The sequence below is a fragment of the Coregonus clupeaformis genome, chromosome 25 (assembly GCF_020615455.1).
Source record: "Coregonus clupeaformis isolate EN_2021a chromosome 25, ASM2061545v1, whole genome shotgun sequence".
NCBI lineage: Eukaryota > Metazoa > Chordata > Actinopteri > Salmoniformes > Salmonidae > Coregonus > Coregonus clupeaformis.
The window spans coordinates 2544316-2564183 of NC_059216.1; the positions used below are offsets into that span (position 1 = coordinate 2544316).

A 19868-nucleotide genomic window follows, 5' to 3' on the forward strand; every position below is an offset into this window, starting at 1 on the left:
AGTACATGTGTTTTAATGTGCCTCGGGGAGCGATATAATGTAATGCAGTAAATTAAACCATGACTGAGAAAGCATTAGAGTGTGGTGGAGGTTAAACAGGCTTAATATGGTACAGAAAGTGACTATACAATGCTCTGGATCTAGTGGCACACTGTAGGGACACAGTGTTAAGGTGAGTAGAACATGTGTTCTCTTTTCTACATTTTCTTCCATTTTATCCCTGTTGTCTGTGAACACAGATCAAGAGACGATTCGGGTCGTACCATTGGGACGAACAGGGGGGTCCCAGGCTGCGTGTATTTGGTGCGGTCCGGTGGCGTTGACCCTGGGTGGGGGCTGTCCCTGTGGAGGACTGGGTGAAGTGAGGAGGGGCAGGGGAGGGGTGGAGGTGCACCCCCCAGTAGAGCAGGCCTGCAGGGTGAGGTTGTAGTGGGTGTAGGGGGAGAGGCCAGCGGCTGCAGCCTGGGTCTCTAGACCTGTATAGTGGACACGCTCCCTACCAGTACCAGCCTCCACTGAGGTTAGCACAAACCTACAGGAACACACAGAGAGAGGGTTCAGTTTAGTTTATTAGTCAATATGACTTGACCATGATAACTGACCAGCCAATGTTACTCCTAGGCACCTTAATTGGGGAGAACGGGCTCGTGGTAATGACTGGAGTGGAATTGGTGGAATGGTATCAAATACATCAAACACATGGTTTCCAGGTGTTTGATGCCATTCCATTCGCTCTGTTCCGGCCATTATTATTAGCCGTCCTCCCCTCAACAGCCTCCACTGGTCCATACCTCTCTTGTGGACCTGATGTGTTCTGTGGTCGGGTCCAGTTGAGGTTGGCTATGGTCGGTCCTGGTCGGCCCACCAGGGTCAGAAGGATATGGTCAGGGTCCGGTATGGCGGCCAGGGTCTGGTAACTGACCGGAACACTCACCGTCTGACCGTTAACGTTAGCCGTTACTAGCCGGTAAGAATAATCCATGAACGGAGACAAACCACTGTCCACATAAGTTACAGGGCCTAGGAGAGAGAAGAGATGTAACTGTGTGTGTGTGTGTGTGTGTGTGTCACGGAAAACAGTACAAGGGTATGCTGATGACTTTCAGATTACCTCCAGAGAGGATCATGTTATCAAAGAAATGCTTTCTCGCACAGATGACTTTTTGAAATGGTCTGGGCTGGAAGTGAAAGACACTAAATATGCAGTGTTCTATGAAAGACGCAGCGGAGGTAACCTCTGGTACGAGTCTAAAACTGATAAGCCCCCAGCATTTACACTAATGAATAAACCAATCAGAGTCTACTCTCGTGACGAAACATATACAGTGAAGGAAAAAAGTATTTGATCCCCTGCTGATTTTGTATGTTTGCCCACTGACAAAGACATGATCAGTCTATAATTTTAATAGTACGTTTAATTGAACAGTGAGAGACAGAATAACAACAACAAAAATCCAGAAAAACACATGTCAAAAATTTTATAAATTGATTAGCATTTTAATGAGGGAAATAAGTATTTGACCCCCTCTCAATCAGAAAGATTTCTGGCTCCCAGGTGTCTTTTATACATGTAACGAGCTGAGATTAGGAGCACACTCTTAAAGGGAGTGCTCCTAATCTCAGTTTGTTACCTGTATAAAAGACACCTGTCCACAGAAGCAATCAATAAATCTGATTCCAAACTCTCCACCATGGCCAAGACCAAAGAGCTCTCCAAGGATATCAGGGACAAGATTGTAGACCTACACAAGGCTGGAATGGGCTACAAGACCATCGCCAAGCAGCTTGGTGAGAAGGTGACAACAGTTGGTGCGATTATTCGCAAATGGAAGAAACACAAAAGAACTGTCAATCTCCCTCTGCCTGGGGATCCATGCAAGATCTCACCTCGTGGAGTTGCAATGAGAACGGTGAGGAATCAGCCCAGAACTACACAGGAGGATCTTCAATACCAATTTGATTGTCAATGATCTCAAGGCAGCTGGGACCATAGTCACCAAGAAAACAATTGGTAACACACTACGCCGTGAAGGACTGAAATCCTGCAGTGCCTGCAAGGTCCCCCTGCTCAAGAAAGCACATATACAGGCCCGTCTGAAGTTTGCCAATGAACATCTGAATGATTCAGAGGAGAACTGGGTGAAAGTGTTGTGGTCAGATGAGACCAAAATCGAGCTCTTTGGCATCAACTCAACTCGCCATGTTTGGAGGAGGAGGAATGCTGCCTATGACCCCAAGAACACCATCCCCACCGTCAAACATGGAGGTGGAAACGTTATGCTTTGGGGGTGTTTTTCTGCTAAGGGAACAGGACAACTTCACCGCATCAAAGGGATGATGGTCGGGGCCATGTACTGTCAAATCTTGGGTGAGAACCTCCTTCCCTCAGCCAGGGCATTGAAAATGGGTCGTGGATGGGTATTCCAGCATGACAATGACCCAAAACACACGGCCAAGGCAACAAAGGAGTGGCTCAAGAAGAAGCACATTAAGGTCCTGGAGTGGCCTAGCCAGTCTCCAGACCTTAATCCCATAGAAAATCTGTGGAGGGAGCTGAAGGTTTGAGTTGCGAAACGTCAGCCTCGAAACCTTCATGACTTGGAGAAGATCTGCAAAGAGGAGTGGGACAAAATCCCTCCTGAGATGTGTGCAAACCTGGTGGCCAACTACAAGAAACGTCTGACCTCTGTGATTGCCAACAAGGGTTTTGCCACCAAGTACTAAGTCATGTTTTGCAGAGGGGTCAAATACTTATTTCCCTCATTAAAATGCAAATCAATTTATAACATTTTTGACATGCGTTTTTCTGGATTTTTTTGTTGTTATTCTGTCTCTCACTGTTCAAATAAACCTACCATTAAAATTATAGACTGATCATGTCTTTGTCAGTGGGCAAACGTACAAAATCAGCAGGGGATCAAATACTTTTTTCCCTCACTGTAGTTATCTTGGACATAAGTTTAACGTTGTTGGCGAGTGGGGGGAACAAGTTGAGGAGCTCGTCCTTGAGTATTCAACCAGACTTGATATGATTTACATTTCCCCTCTGCCTGTGGTCATGAAGCTAGAAGATGTGTGAGAGGTGGCCCTAGCAAAGATTCAACATGCTTGCAAATGTCCATCTCCCACAGAAGGTTCTGAGGTAAATGAATAACAAAACTGTTCAAGTTGTGAGAAAGTGGCTATGCTTAAACACACACACCACACGTGATGTTGTCTTCCTGAGCCAAAGAGAGGGGGGTTTAGTTGTCCCGAATATTGAGGGGATTTACACTGCTACCAGACTGACTCACCTGTTGAACATGTTCAACAGTGACGATGGGACAGTTAAGGAGTTAGCCAGAGCATCCCTCCTTCTGGACCTACGGAGGCGGAAGGTTTCACTGGCCAGGGACACTGAGGATAACTTCCCGGGCTTCAAGAGGAAGGCCAATGGAAAATTGGACACTCGTGCTGCGCGCTTTGGAGTGTGGTCAGACTGGCCGGACCTCAACGACCTGTGCAACCGGACTGGAGTGGAGCTCAGATGGACACGGACTGATATGCAAACTGAGCCAGTGACTGCCTCTGATGCAGTTGTGGCAGATTGCGGTGTTGTTGTGGAGGCTTCTGTCACCCATGATGGAACATCTCATCCTACACCCAGGACAACACTCCGTGGTATCAGACAGATGCAGCTACTGCAACACTGGACTGGCCTGAGGCTGCAGGGGAAGCTTACTGCTCTGGACTGTGCTGTCCACTCTGTCTCCCATTTCATGTACCAGAATGCTGCCATTGGCGAGGACATTCTCATCTTTACTGTTAAGGCGAGGCTGCAAGTTCTACCAACAAAATATAATCTAGCACTCTGGTACCCTGCAAACCATGACCCATTCTACATGAGTCAAATGTAATGGAGTCCATAGCCCATATTGTGAATCGCTGCTATTCATACAAGGTTTCGTACATTGCTAGACATGACCGCCTTGTTGACCTGATACCCAGCGAGGTGAAACAAGTGGTCTCACCAACAGCACACATACATAAACATTATTGTGTAAGGGGAAGCTGGTTTGATGTTGATGATGTGTTTTCCTGTGTGCCAAATACGGCAGATATTGTTGTTGTGGTCGAGACCAGGGGGAGGTGCTCATTTTGGGAGTGGGCTGCTCATTTGACGGCTACATGCTTAAGTACCAGCCCCTAGTGGCACGCTTGGACAGCCTCGGGTGGAGGTGCAAGCTGGTGGCGCTGATATTTTGCAGTCTCGGCCACGTACACAGGCTTGCAGTGCATTGCCTCCAGATTGCGGGCCTGACAAAAAGTAGGGCAAAGCAATTGGCTAGGTACTGCTCTGTTTCAGCTGTCGTGGGCAGCCTAGCTGTTTGGAGAAGGAGGTGCTTTCTGTACCCTTGAGTGCCATGCATACAGGGACCTTTGAAATGTTTGGATCCTTTTTTTGTACATTTGATTGGTGGATTCAAATAAAGTATTTAAAATGTCTGTGTGTGTGTGTGTGTGTGTTTGCGTACGTGCATGCATGTGAATGTGCATGTGTGTGTGTACTTACTGAATGGGTAGTGTCTCTGTGTAGTGTGTATCTCCAGGCCGTCCCGGAGCAGTGTGTAGTTGAGAGTGTGTGTGTTGGGCGAGTCAGGGGGCCTCCAGGTCAGGCTGATGGAGGTAGAGGTCAGGACAGACCCTACTGGACTGGGCTGCTGGATAGGAGCTGGGGGGAGAGGAAGAGAGGCGGGGTAGGGGAGAGAGGAAGAGAGAGGCGGTGTAGGGGAGAGAAGAAGAGAGAGGCGGGGTAGGGGAGAGAGGAAGAGAGGCGGGGTAGGGGGAGAGAGGAAGAGAGAGGCGGGGTAGGGGAGAGAAGAAGAGAGAGGCGGAGTAGGGGAGAGAGGAAGAGAGGCGGGGTAGGGGAGAGAGGAAGAGAGAGGCGGGGTAGGGGAGAGAAGTAGAGAGAGGCGGGGTAGGGGAGAGAGGAAGAGAGGCGGGGGTAGGGGAGAGAGGAAGAGAGGCGGGGTAGGGGAGAGAAGAAGAGAGAGGCGGGGTAGGGGAGAGAGGAAGAGAGGCGGGGTAGGGGAGAGAGGAAGAGAGGCGGGGTAGGGGAGAGAGGAAGAGAGGCGGGGTAGGGGAGAGAGGAAGAGAGAGAGAAAAAGAGGGATGTGGGAAATGGGAAAGGGGACAAGAGAAAGAGGAGGAAGATACAATAACATTATTAACCGCTGTGCTGGTCTTATGCAACACAATAAACACTACAGGCCAAATAACAGGCCTGCGAGGGGTATTTTCCATTTCATCCATGGCGAGCGTCTTAACATACTGAGGAGAGCCAGTGTCCCTCTGAGTTTAATACTGTGTGTTTGTGTGTGTGTGTGTGTGTGTGTGTGTGTGTGTGTGTGTGTGTGTGTGTGTGTGTGTGTGTGTAGGATCCATGTAGAGTTAGTGTCCTTGTGTGTCTAACTCAAAACAGTCCCAGGCAGGGAAAGCACAGGAGGAGGGAATTACCCCCCACTAACACACACACTGTATGCATACACACAACCAATAGACATAGAGATGGAGATAGAGTACACACAAATACACACAAAACACACGCACATACATACACACAATAAATCTAACATTATTTCTAACCTATAAGACATAAAAGCATTGTCTTAAACCTTCCATTATAAAAAAACAACAACTATAGATTAATCAATGACTGTGCCTCTGTGGCAAGTCATCCAGTACCTTTACTGCAGCCCAGGTGGTTGTCTGGGTCCAGGTGACTGGCTCCAGAGATACAGCGGTCACACCTGTCCCCCGTCACCAAGGCCTTACACTGGCATCTCCCTGTCTCTGGGTGGCATGACCCATTCACCCCTCCTATGGAGTTACACCCACATGCCTGGCACCTGGAAGAGGACGATACAGAGAGCATTGGTTTCACCTCACAAACTCATAACAGAAATGGATTTCAAACCAGTCAGAATTACATACAATACACATACAAACATATGTCAATTACTTTTACAAAACCTTCCATCTAACGTGCGTGTGTGTGTGGGTGTGTGTGTGTGGGTGGGTGTATGTGCGTGTGTGTGTGTGTGTGTGTGTGCCCAGTCCAAGCTCTTCTCTGTCTCAATGGTGGAACCAGCTTCCCCCTGAAGCTAGGACAGCAGAGTCCCTGACCATCTTCCGAAAACATCTGAAACCCTACTTCTTCAAATAGTATTTTAAATAACCCACCCCCCACAAAATAAATAAATAAAATGTGAACTAACACTAGCACTTGTGCAGGCCAGTCAAGTTCTTCCACACCGATCTCGACCAACCATTTCTGTATGGAGCTCTCTTTGTGCACAGGGGCGTTGTCATGCTGAAAGGGCCTTCCAAAACTGTTGCCACAAAGTTGGAAGCACAGAATCATCAAGAATGTCATTGTCCGAGGAAAGCCCAAACAATTGTCAAAGACTTCAGTCACCCAAGTCATAGACTGTTCTCTCAGCTACCGCACGGCAAGCGGTACCGGAGCGCCAAGTCTAGGACCAAAAGGCTCCTTAACAGCTTCTACCCCCAAGCCATAAGATTGCTGAACAATTAATCAAATGGCCACCCGGACTATTTGCATTGACCCCTCCCCCCTCCATTTGTTTTTACACTGCTGCTACCCGTTGTCTATTATCTATGCATAGTCACTTTACCCCTACCTACATGTACAAATGACCTCGACTAACCTGTACCCCCGCACATTGACTCGGTACCGGTACCCCCTGCACATAGCCTCGTCACTGTTATTTTACTTTTTTATTATTTTTTACTTTAGTTTATTTGATTAATATTTTCTTAACTCTTTCTTGAACTGCATTGTTGGTTAAGGGCTTGTAAGTAAGCATTTCACGGTAAGTTCTACACCTGTTGTATTCGGCCCATGTGACAAATAAAGTTAGATTTTTGTATGCTGTAGCGTTAAGATTTCCCTTCACTGGAACTAAGGGGCCTAGCCTGTACCATGAAAAATAGCCCCAGATCATTATTAATCCTCCACCAAACTTTACAGTTGACACTATGCATTCGGGCAGGTAGCGTTCTCCTGGCATCCGCCAAACCCAGATTCGTCCGTCGGACTGCCAGATGGTGAAGCGTGATTCATCACTCCAGAGAACGCGTTTCCACTGCTCCAGAGTCCAATGGCGGTGAGCTTTACACCACTCCAGCCGACGCTTAGCATTGCGCATGGTGATCTTAGGCTTGTGTGCGGCTACCACGCTTCAGCACTCGTCAGTCCCCTTCTGTGAGCTTGTGTGGCCTACCACTTCATGGCTGAGCCGTTGTTGCTCCTTGACGTTTCCATTTCACAATAACAGCACTTAAAGTTGACAGGGGTAGCTCTAGCAGGGCAGAAATTTGACAAACTATGACGGTGCCACGTTGAAAGTCACTGAGCTCTTCAGTAAGGCCATTCTACTGCCAATGTTTGTCTTTGGAGATTGCGTGGCTGTGTGCTTGATTCTATAAACCTGTCAGCAACGGGAGTGACTGAAATAGCCAAATCCACTCATTTGAAGGGGAGTCCACATATTTTTGTATATATAGTGTATCTTAAGATGAATGCACTAACTGTAAGTCGTTCTGGATAAGAGCGTCTGCTAAATGACTCAAAAGTAAATGTGAGTGTGTGTGTGCTGGAGAGAGGTGGTATTGGGTCTTCACCTTAACACCCCTCTTCCCTTCCTTCACGCTCCCCTATTCACAGAGCAGTGACAGTATGGGGAGGGGTCCCATGGGTGTCTAGGCGACGTGTGTGGGGGGGGTTCAGGGGATTGGGTCACACCGGTGGTGTAACCCTACTGAGACCCGGCACTGGGTGATCACAAGGCCAAACGCCTGACACCCTTAAACACACACACACCCTCAATTACACGCACACACACTCTGACACCCTCCCTCTCGCGGCGTGAAAAGCCACAGCCCCTTAACGAGCAGCAAATTTGTCCTGTCAACTGCAGGGAGCTTTGGGGGTTCCACCACCCCACACACAACACACACACCGCTCTCCCACTCGCCTCCGCGACTCGACCTTCACTCCTCTCCCAAGGAGAGAGAAAACACCCAACATCACACCAACTCTCCTTTTTTTTTCATCAGTCTTAAATGAATCCCATGTTTGTGAGATTGTGTGTGTCAATATTCTAACCTCCTGCTATGATTAGATTAGCGAGTTTAATAGTCACATGTACAGGGTTGCAGATGTAATTACATGGTACAGTGAAACTCTTAAGCTCCAACAATACAATACAATATAATGAAATAGATAATCCAAATATAAATAATAATATATACATATTTAACAACTGTGGCAATGATGTCCATTGGGGTGGGGGCAGTGTAAAAAGTATGTTGAGGTGTGGGGGGTAAATGTCCATAGGGGGAGTAGGAAGCAGTGGAGGCTGCTGAGGGGAGGACGGCTCATAATAACGGCTGGAACGGAGCAAATGGAATGGCATTATACCATGTGTTTGATGTATTTGATACTATTCCACTCATTCCGCTTCAGTCCGTCCTCCCCAATTAAGGTGACACCAACCTCCTGTGGCCTGGGGATTGAAGCGGGGGGAACAGGGCATGGCTCTGGTCCCTAATGATCTTCTTGGCCTTCCTGCGACACCTGGTGTTGTAAGTGTGCTGGAAGCAGGCAGTGTGCACTCAATGGTGTGTTCGACTGAGCGCACCATCCTCTGTAGCATCTTGCGGTCTGCGGCGGTGGAGTTGCCATACAAGGCTGTGATGCAGCCCGAAAGTATGCGCTCAATGGTGCTCCTGTAGAACACTGTGAGGGCCCTTTGGGACAGTCCGAATTTCTACAGCATCCTGAGGTTGAAGAGTCGCTGAAGTGCCTTCCTCACCACGGTGTCAATGTGGATTGAACTTCAGCTTCTCTGAGATGTACTTGAAGTTTTTGACCATCTCCACGGCGGCCCCATTGATGAGGATGGGGACTTGCCCAGCCTGGTTCCTCCTGAAGTCCACAATCAGCTCCTTTGTTTTGCTGACGTTGAGGGAGAGGTTGTTTACCTGGCACCACGCCGTCAGAGTGAGTGCCTACCTCTTCCCTGTAGGCTGTCTCATCGTTGTTGGTAATCAGGCCCACTACTGTCGTGTCGGCAGCAAACTTAATGATGGAGTTGGAACTGTGTGAGGCCATGCAGTCGTGGGTATACACTCTTAGAAAAAAGGGTTCCAAAAGGGATCTTCGGCTGTCCCCATAGGAAAACTCTTTTTGGTTGCAGGTAGAACCCTTTTGGTTCCAGATAGAACCCTTTTTGGTTCTAGGTAGAACCATTTGGGTTCCATGTAGAACCCTCTGTAGAAAGGATTCTACATAGAAACCAAAAGGGTTCTATCTGGAACCAAAAGGGTTCTACATGCAACCAAAAAGGCTTCTTCAAAGGGTTCTCCTATGGGGACAGCCAAAGAACCCTTTAAGCTTCTAGATAAGGTTTCTAAGAGTGTACAGGGAGTACAAGAGGGGACTGAGGATGCACCCTTGTAGGCCCCGTGTTGAGAATCACTGTCGAGGAGGTAACGTTGCCTACCTTCACCACCTGCGGGCGGCAGGTCAGGAAGTCCAGGACCCAATTGCATAGGGAGGAGTTCATTCCCATGACCGTGAGCTTAGAGGGCACTATGGTATTGAAGGCCGAGCTATAGTCGATGAACAGCATCCTCACGTATATAATCCTTTTGTACAGGTGGGTGAGGGCAGTGTGCAGTACAATGGCGATTGTGTCGTCTGTGGATCTGTCAGGGTGGTAGGCGAATTGGAGAGGGTTGAGTGTGCAAGAGAGGGAGGAGGTGATATGGTCTTTGACTAGCCTCTCGAAGCACTTCATGATGATGGAGGTGAGTGCTACGGGACAGTAGTCATTCAGTTCAGTTACTTTCCCTTTCTTGGGCACAGGGATGATAGTGGACACCTAGAAGCAGGTGGGGATAGCAGCCTGAGCTAGAAAGAGATGGAAAATGTCCGAAAACACAACAGCCAGCTGGTCTGCACATACTCTGAGGGCACGGCTAGGGATGCCGTCTGGGCCGGCAGCCTTGCGAGGGTTAACACGTTTGAATGACTTACATACGTCCTTCGTGGAGACTGTAGGTTGTCCTCAGGGGCTCTCCTCGGCAGCTCAGAGTCATCGTTGTGCTCAAAGCGTGAGTGCAGGTCTTGTTGTAATAAACGTAATACATGTAATACAAGTATCTGTTATAACCGTATTTGTATATTTTTTGTATTTCCTAGAATAGGGGTCAGTGACCTCTCTCTCTCTCTCTCACACGCACACACAGATACGCACACACACACAAACAGACGCACACACACAGACACACCGGATAAAGACTCAACAGACACTATGAGTCAAAATAAGAAACCGACAAATCTGAATTTACTCTGAAGCTCGGGTAAACTACACCGCTCTGTGTGGTAAACATCTTAATGATATTGTGTGTGTTTGTTTGTATGTGTGTTTGTGTGTGGACATATCAGGGCTATAATAACTGTGTATAATAATCCACTCTGTGAACAAGGATTTGGGCAGACCTGATATTCTGTCATTTAGTCTGCCAGGAAATATCCCATAACCATATTGAGGGGCTATAATCAACCTCGATTAGATCAACCTGTATCGAACGTCGAGCACAGGGAGAAAACAAAATAAGATGCATGGGCTTAATATTAATATAAATACATCTTTATTGTGTTCAGTCTCCTGATGCCAGAAAGGCTTCCCCAGTAATCAGTTTAAAAACTTCATTTTTCATCCTTACCCCGCCGAGGCAGGGGCTCGACCGATCGTACACGCATACACGTACACAACACACACACACACACCCCTCACCATTCGTATGGATTGCCAATCTGTGCTGTCCAGCAGCCTGTTGTTGATGTATTGAAAACACTAATCTACCACATTTGCATCTAACTCAGGCCTCGATGTACCGTTCTCTCTCTTTCCCCCTCTCTTTCTCCCTCTCTTTCCCTTCTCTTTCCCTCTCTCTTTCCCCCTCTCTTTCCCCCTCTCTTTCCCTCTCTCTTTCCCCCTCTCTTTCTCCCTCTCTTTCTCCCTCTCTCTCTCTTTCCCCCTCTCTTTCCCCCTCTCTTTCCCTCTCTCTTTCCCCCTCTATTTCTCCCTCTCTCTTTCTCCCTCTCTCTTTCCCCCTCTCTTCCCCCTCTCTTTCCCCCTCTCTTTCCCCCTCTCTTCCCCCTCTCTTTCCCCCTCTCTTTCCCCCTCTCTTTCTCCCTCTCTTTCTCCCTCCCTCTTTCCCCCTCTCTTTACCCCTCTCTTTCCCTCTCTCTTTCCCCCTCTCTTCGTCCCTCTCTTTCTCCCTCTCTCGTCCTCCTTCACTATGCCCCTTTTTAACTGCCGACATTCCCTCTCTGCCTCTATCTCCCTCTTCTGCCCCCTATATCTCTCTCTCCATATCTCGCTCTCCTCTCTCTCTTCCTCTCCCCCCTTCTCTCTCTCTCTCTCGCTCCCTCTCTCACTCCCTCTCTCTCTGTCTCTATCTCTCTCTCTCTCGCTCTCTCGCTCCCTCTCTCTCTCTCACTCTCTCTCTCTCTCTCTCTCTCCTCTCTCTCTCTCTCTCTCTCTCTCTCTCTCTCTCTCTCTCTTTCTCACTCGCTCCCTCTCCACCGTTCTCTTCCCACTCTCTCCCTCTTTTCTCTCTCTCTCTCCCTCCCTCTCTCCCTCTCTCTGCAGGTTGGGTACAGAGGTGTGTAGAGACAGACAGACAGACAGACAGGGTTGATGATGCTGTAATGATTAAACACCGTACGGTCCTCCCCACAGCTAAGAGATCTCAGTCACAGCTCTCTGCCTTAATACACTACACAAAGCTATTAGTGAAGGTCATCCCGTAGCACACACTCACACACACATACACACAAACACACACACAGGGGCACACATACACACACACACCTAATTAAGTGGATAAATTAACATTTTTCAAATAACTCAGAATCCTCTAAAAACAGATGAGTAGTAGAACTATTTTAAACAACAAAACAACCCCCCGCCAACTTTCTCCCTCCCCCTTTCCCTTGCATTTAATTTGAAATGTAAGGTCTGCAGTGCTGCGTTAGTCTGTTCTCCCCAGCCATATGTTCCCACTGATAGGAAAGAGGTTCTAAATATAAAACGCAACATGCAACAATTTCAAAGATTTTACTGATTTTACTACAGTTCATATAAGGAAATCAGTCCATTGAAATAAATTCATTAGGCCCTAATCTATAGATGTCACATGACTGGGAATACAGATATGCATCTGTTTGTCACAGACAATGTCGTTTTAGAGAATTTGGCAGTACGTCCAACTGGCCTCACAACCACAGACCACGTGTAACCACACCAGCCCAGGACCTCCACATCCGGCTTGTTTACCTGCGGGATCGTCTGAGACCAGCCACCCGGACAGCTGATGAAACTGTGGGTTTGCACAACCGAAGAATTTCTGCACAAACTGTCAGAAACCGTCTCAGGGAAGCTCATCTGCGTGTTTGTCGTTGTCACCAGGGTCTTGACCTGACTGCAGTTCGTGTCTACAGTATTTAGCCTACACCAGCACTAATTCACAGAGATGTTGATATGAGTCGACCAAGGGTAGGTCACACAGCCTGAGTAATTGATAGCAAGACAACGAATGAGCCCATGCAGCAGCACCAGAGACGTTTAGATTTTTATATAGGCTATTGTAAAAAATATATATAAGTTTTTTAACAGTGCTAAAGTTGTCTATTATTCTGTAAAATGTGAGCGCAACAGAGCCACAGTTACAACTGAAATATCTGATGATCAATAGATTAGAGAAAAAGCAAGTTGTTTTTTAACACAGCAGCTGCATATAATCAGGTAGGTCCTTGTTTAATAACCTATGACATGTTGAAATGCTGAAGCTTCTTACGATAGCCTACTTCAAAACCAAATGGTACATAGTCACAAAAGTAGATGGGGTGTTAATTCAATGATATCTTTAAACCAAAAATAAATGGAGCGAATTTGGAGCGTACGTTTTTTTTTTCTGTGAGCGCTGAGCAATGTTTAGTGGAGCGGGGAAAAGGACGTTGAGCGCAAAAGCTGTGCGCGAAGACTGCTCCGTGAGCAATGAGTGGGATTTCCAACAGCTCAACTCCGCTCACATACTCTGTTTTTCAAGAAATCCTGGTTGGAGGTTTCCGGACTTCCGGCTTATTCCCTCCAGATTCCGGGAATCCTCCAACCAGGATTTCTGGAAAACCAGGGAATTTACTGAAAGTTCCTGGAATTTTGCAACCCTAGGTCTGAGAGACATTAACACATTGAGACGTGATATGAACACTGGGCTTCATTAACAGTAATAGTGGGGAGATTTTAACGGCTGTTTTGACGTTTCATAAACCATGTGTCAACCTGTGGGTGAATGTGGTAGAGTTTAGTAGGGTAAGGTGTGGTACAGTCTAGTACTATACAGTATGCAGGGCTCTACACTGCAACCATTTTACTCGCATATGCGCCTAAAATTAGATATGTGCGAACTGAAAAAGTCAAGTATGAGCACATGTGCGAGTTGTGATTTCTAGCCGTAGCTATTAAAAAAAATATTTCTGACGTTTTGTCTCATAGCTTGAAGCTAATCACACAAATAACTACGAATGACATAAAATGAATCTTTCAGCACGGGCACTGTTGTTGCTGCGCCAGGTATGTGAGTGAAGTGCTGAAAGATTCATTTTTAGCATAGAAGTGCACAGGGATAGCAGTTGGTCGAATTTACCCGAAAGTATACTAAAGTGTGACTTTGTCTTCATGTTTATTGGCTATTTACATCGTTTTGTTCACACGCTAGGTTGTTTTTCAATGTTCGTTTGAGCTTGCTCAACTGCTGGTGAAGAGAAGAGTTGTCAGAGATGTCACACCCTGATCTGTTTCACCTGTCTTTGTGATTGTCTCCACCCCCCTCCAGGTGTCGCCCATCTTCCCCATTATCCCCAGTGTATTTATACCTGTGCTCTCTGTTTGTCTGTTGCCAGTTCGTTTTGTTTCTTCAAGCCTACCAGCGGTTTTCCCCTTGCTCCTGTCTTTTTCAAGTTCCTGTTTTCTAGTTTTCCCGGTTTTGACCATTCTGCCTGCCCTAACCCAGAGCCTGCCTGCCGTTCTGTATCTTGTCACACCACCCTGGATTATTGACCTCTGCCTGCCCTGACCCTGAGACTGCCTGCCGTTCTGTACCTTTTGGACTCTGATCTGGATTACTGACCTCTGCCTGCCCTTGACCTGTCGTTTGCCTGCCCCCTGTTTTTGTAATAAACTTTTGTTACTTCAACACTGTCTGCATCTGGGTCTTCTCCTGAAACGTGATAGGAGAATTTCATGTCTCTGACAGACACGGAGTGCCTCGTTACCACGATAACGGCCCACCCCTTAACAGGGCAGCTGATCATTTTTATCTCACCTAAGTGACTTAATATTTGAGGTTATTCTGCTTGATTGAGAATGCAACACTCAAAAAAAAAATTATTCACTTTCATTGTGCTCCTAAATTTATTTGTGTGCACCTACATTTTTCAACATGTGCTCCTTGTATAACATTTCAGTGTAGAGCCCTGGTATGGCAGGAGCAGCTCACAGGCTGACATTTCTAGTGTAGGAATAACCTGCTGTGTATGGGGCTGAGGCCTGGGGTTGGTGTGTATGGGGCTGAGGTCAGGGTTGGTGTGTATGGGGCTGAGGCCTGGGGTTGGTGTGTATGGGGCTGAGGCCTGGGGTTGGTGTGTATGGGGCTGAGGTCAGGGGTTGGTGTGTATGGGGCTGAGGCCTGGGGTTGGTGTGTATGGGGCTGAGGTCAGGGTTGGTGTGTATGGGGCTGAGGTCAGGGTTGGTGTGTATGGGGCTGAGGTCAGGGTTGGTGTGTATGGGGCTGAGGTCAGGGGTTGGTGTGTATGGGGCTGAGGCCTGGGGTTGATGTGTATGAGGGTGAATGTATGTGTCTTACCTGCCAAGGCCAGGGTTGAAGCCATAGTGGAGCTCCTGACACTGGTCACACCTGCGTCCTCCCACCGAGGGGTCAACACACAGACACTGCCCCATCCGGCCGTCACACACCTGTCCCGACGAGCCCACCGGGTGACAGTCACACTCCACACATGCGCTCACCTCAGAGCCCAACTCTGACACAGAGAGGAAGTAACCTGGAATCAAATGAAACGGGTACGATATTAGAGACAACACTTACACAATACATTATACACAGCATGGAACAAGAACAATTTTGCCATAACCGAACCTGGACTCAGGTAATAGACCAACAATAGACACCATTTGTGACAAACACATAATTGAGGAGAGGCCCAAAAGAAGGACAATATTGGAATTATATACAGTGGGGAAAACAAGTATTTAGTCAGCCACCAATTGTGCAAGTTCTCCCACTTAAAAAGATGAGAGAGGCCTGTAATTTTCATCATAGGTACACGTCAACTATGACAGACAAATGGAGGAAAAAAAATCCAGAAAATCACATTGTAGGATTTTTAATGAATTTATTTCCAAATTATGGTGGAAAATAAGTATTTGGTCACCTACAAACAATCATGATTTCTGGCTCTCACAGACCTGTAACTTCTTCTTTAAGAGGCTCCTCTGTCCTCCACTCGTTACCTGTATTAATGGCACCTGTTTGAACTTGTTATCAGTATAAAAGACACCTGTCCACAACCTCAAACAGTCACACTCCAAACTCCACTATGGCCAAGACCAAAGAGCTGTCAAAGGACACCAGAAACAAAATTGTAGACCTGCACCATGCTGGGAAGACTGAATCTGCAATAGGTAAGCAGCTTGGTTTGAAGAAATCAACTGTGGGAGCAATTATTAGGAAATGGAAGACATACAAGACCATTGATAATCTCCCTCGATCTGGGGCTCCACGCAAGATCTCACCCCGTGGGGTCAAAATGATCACAAGAACGGTGAGCAAAAATCCCAGAACCACACGGGGGGACCTAGTGAATGACCTGCAGAGAGCTGGGACCAAAGTAACAAAGCCTACCATCAGTAACACACTACGCCGCCAGGGACTCAAATCCTGCAGTGCCAGACGTGTCCCCCTGCTTAAGCCAGTACATGTCCAGGCCCGTCTGAAGTTTGCTAGAGTGCATTTGGATGATCCAGAAGAGGATTGGGAGAATGTCATATGGTCAGATGAAACCAAAATAGAACTTTTTGGTAAAAACTCAACTCGTCGTGTTTGGAGGACAAAGAATGCTGAGTTGCATCCAAAGAACACCATACCTACTGTGAAGCATGGGGGGTGGAAACATCATGCTTTGGGGCTGTTTTTCTGCAAAGGGACCAGGACGACTGATCCGTGTAAAGGAAAGAATGAATGGGGCCATGTATCGTGAGATTTTGAGTGAAAACCTCCTTCCATCAGCAAGGGCATTGAAGATGAAACGTGGCTGGGTCTTTCAGCATGACAATGATCCCAAACACACCGCCCGGGCAACGAAGGAGTGGCTTCGTAAGAAGCATTTCAAGGTCCTGGAGTGGCCTAGCCAGTCTCCAGATCTCAACCCCATAGAAAATCTTTGGAGAGAGTTGAAAGTCCGTGTTGCCCAGCGACAGCCCCAAAACATCACTGCTCTAGAGGAGATCTGCATGGAGGAATGGGCTAAAATACCAGCAACAGTGTGTGAAAACCTTGTGAAGACTTACAGAAAACATTTTACCTGTGTCATTGCCAACAAAGGGTATATAACAAAGTATTGAGAAACTTTTGTTATTGACCAAATACTTATTTTCCACCATAATTTGCAAATAAATTCATAAAAAATCCTACAATGTGATTTTCTGGAAAAAAAATTCTAATTTTGTCTGTCATAGTTGACGTGTACCTATGATGAACATTACAGGCCTCTCTCATCTTTTTAAGTGGGAGAACTTGCACAATTGGTGGCTGACTAAATACTTTTTTTCCCCACTGTACAATCTAACTCTATTAGGGTTGCAAAATCCATAAACATTTCCAGAATTCAGATTTCCTGAATATTCCCTCCTTGAATTTTCCAACCAAAATGGTGGAAATCCTGGATATTTTGGGAATGCTACCAGAATTTTGCAACCCTTGGTTTAATCTATAATGCCTTTTGGATAAGGACATTTCATGCCATTCATCTTGTGTTGAATTGACAGTATAGACCTATATCTGACCCCCTATTCCAGGGATCATCAACTAGATTCAGCCGCAAGCCGATTTTTTCTTGAGCGGATGGTCAGGGGGCCGTAACATAATAATTTTGACTGCAAATTGACAGCAAGAAGCCGAAACATTTATAATATTTGACTAAAACATAATAATTTCAAACCTTGCTTACATTTGAATACGATTACGCGTGGGAACATTTTGGACCAGATGTCTAAAATTAAAATCACTTGGAGCTGATTTGCTGGTGTTTTTACAGTCTTTTATGTCCCAGCTCCAAGAGGTTTTAATTTTGAACATATGTTCCAAAGTATTCCCACGCATAATACTTGGGGGGCAAATAAAAAAACCCACGGGCCAAATTCAGCCCGCGGCCCGACAGTTGGGGAACCCTGCCCTACTCCTACCACAGGGCCTAAGAGGCATGACAAGGCCTGAGCATGTGTGTGTGTGTGTGTGTGTGTGTGTGTTTGTGTATTTGGCCCCTGAATATGCTGTGGTGAGTTTTACAGTAAACCTGATGGTTCATCTCCATTATCAACACAATTCAGCAGCTGCTACTAATGGCCCCACACACACACGCACTCATGAGCGAGCATGCACACGCAGACACGCATTCACACACACACACACACACACACACACACACACACACACACACACACACACACACACACACACACACACACACACACACACACACACACACACACACACACACACACACACACACACAAACACACAAACAAACACACACAAACAAACACACACACACACACAAACACACACACACAAACAAACACACACACACAAACAAACACACACAGAGGTGAAGAAGGGAAAGGGGATGCCATGGTCTGGGTCCTCTAAGATGAAGAAGGGAAAGGGGATGCCATGGTCTGGGTCCTATAAGGTGAAGAAAGGAAAGGGGATGCCATGGTCTGGGTCCTCTAAGGTGAAGAAGGGAAAGGGGATGCCATGGTCTGGGTCCTCTAAGGTGAAGAAGGGAAAGGGGATGCCATGGTCTGGGTCCTCTAAGGTGAAGAAAGGAAAGGGGATGCCATGGTCTGGGTCCTCTAAGGTGAAGAAGGGAAAGGGGATGCCATGGTCTGGGTCCTATAAGGTGAAGTTGACTGGCAGTGGAGCCCCAATCGCCGATGGGTGAGTTGCCACCGGCCTCATGAGGGACAGCCTGTAGCTAAGCAAGCTAAACGCTAATGCGATAATGCCCACAGTGAATGCCAAGCACTCATCATCATTACCCAGGACAAAGCACACACACACACACACATAGGCACACACACATACACACGCATATGCACGGAAGCACGCACACGACAACACCTCCAGGAGCCAAGAAACAAAAAGACACACTACAGGGACCATCCATCCATCAGACAGAGAGAAAAGAACAGACTGAGTGTGTGATTTGAAAGAGAGGGACAGGAACAAAGCGCGTGAAAGAGGAGTGTGTTGAGCATTGTGGTAAACAGCATGGCAGCTTGTCGTCAATGCCAGAGCTGAGATGCTTCAGTGTAATGAGCTGGGAGCTGTGTTCATCGATACTTATTCAACAATAAGTCTATATAGTATTACTGTCATATACAGTACTTCTCCTACAGAGTTAAAGGTGTGAGTAAGAGAGATAAACACAAACATTCAGTTGTTAAGCATACCAGTTGGGTAGATTCCTGAACGAACACACACACACTCACTCACCTGGCCTACATATACCGCAGTCCCTTCCGTGGCGCGTGGGCACACACACACACTGCCCGGTGTCCGCGTCACACATCGTCCCCTCCACTGTTCCCGTGGGGTCACACACACACGGAACACACCCCTGGGGGTCAAAGATCATGTTGTAGTAGGGGTGAGGTGTGATGTCATCGTAGAGGTCAGATGTCGTGTTGTAGTAGTGTAGGGAGCAGCGTGTACACAGGGCCCCCTCCACCCCCTCCCTACAGGGACAATGGCCGTTGACGGGGTCACACACACCCCGCTCCAGGGTGCCGCGGACGTCACACGCACACGCCAGACACCCCAAGGAGTTCCTCCTCTCCAGGCTGTGGTAACCACGGCGACACGAGTCGCAGCGACGCCCCTCTGTGTTTTCCTAAAAAAAACATATTTTAAGTGATATATAAAAAATGACTAGTAGATACAGTGAAGGAAAGAAGTATTTGATCCCCTGCTGATTTTGTACGTTTGCCCACTGACAAAGAAATGATCAGTCTATAATTTTAATGGTAGGTTATTTGAACAGTGAGAGACAGAATAACAAAACAAAAAATCCAGAAAGACGCATGTCAAAAATGTTATAAATTGATTTGCATTTTAATGAGGGAAATAAGTATTTGACCCCCTCTCAATCAGAAAGATTTCTGGCTCCCAGGTATCTTTTATACAGGTAACGAGCTGAGATTAGGAGCACACTCTTAAAGGGAGTGCTCCTAATCTCAGCTTGTTACCTGTATAAAAGACACCTGTCCACAGAAGCAATCAATCAATCAGATTCCAAACTCTCCACCATGGCCAAGACCAAATAGCTCTCCAAGGATGTCAGGGACAAGATTGTAGACCTACACAAGGCTGGAATGGGCTACAAGACCATCGCCAAGCAGCTTGGTGAGAAGGTGACAACAGTTGGTGCAATT

The 19868-nt window shown here is 47.0% G+C and overlaps 1 protein-coding gene across 1 annotated transcript in view; it reads right to left on the reverse strand.

The window, feature by feature from the left end:
• Positions 1-19868, reverse strand: part of LOC121539731 (usherin-like) — a 158367-nt gene that overhangs the window by 22767 nt on the left and 115732 nt on the right. Inside the window, exons 16-21 of the mRNA XM_045207408.1 lie at positions 18931-19327; positions 15004-15199; positions 5725-5888; positions 4553-4711; positions 792-1020; positions 264-532 (exon numbers count right to left, since the gene is read on the reverse strand). Coding sequence (XP_045063343.1) covers positions 264-532; positions 792-1020; positions 4553-4711; positions 5725-5888; positions 15004-15199; positions 18931-19327 — 1414 coding nt within the window. The remainder of the gene's footprint in view (positions 1-263; positions 533-791; positions 1021-4552; positions 4712-5724; positions 5889-15003; positions 15200-18930; positions 19328-19868) is intronic.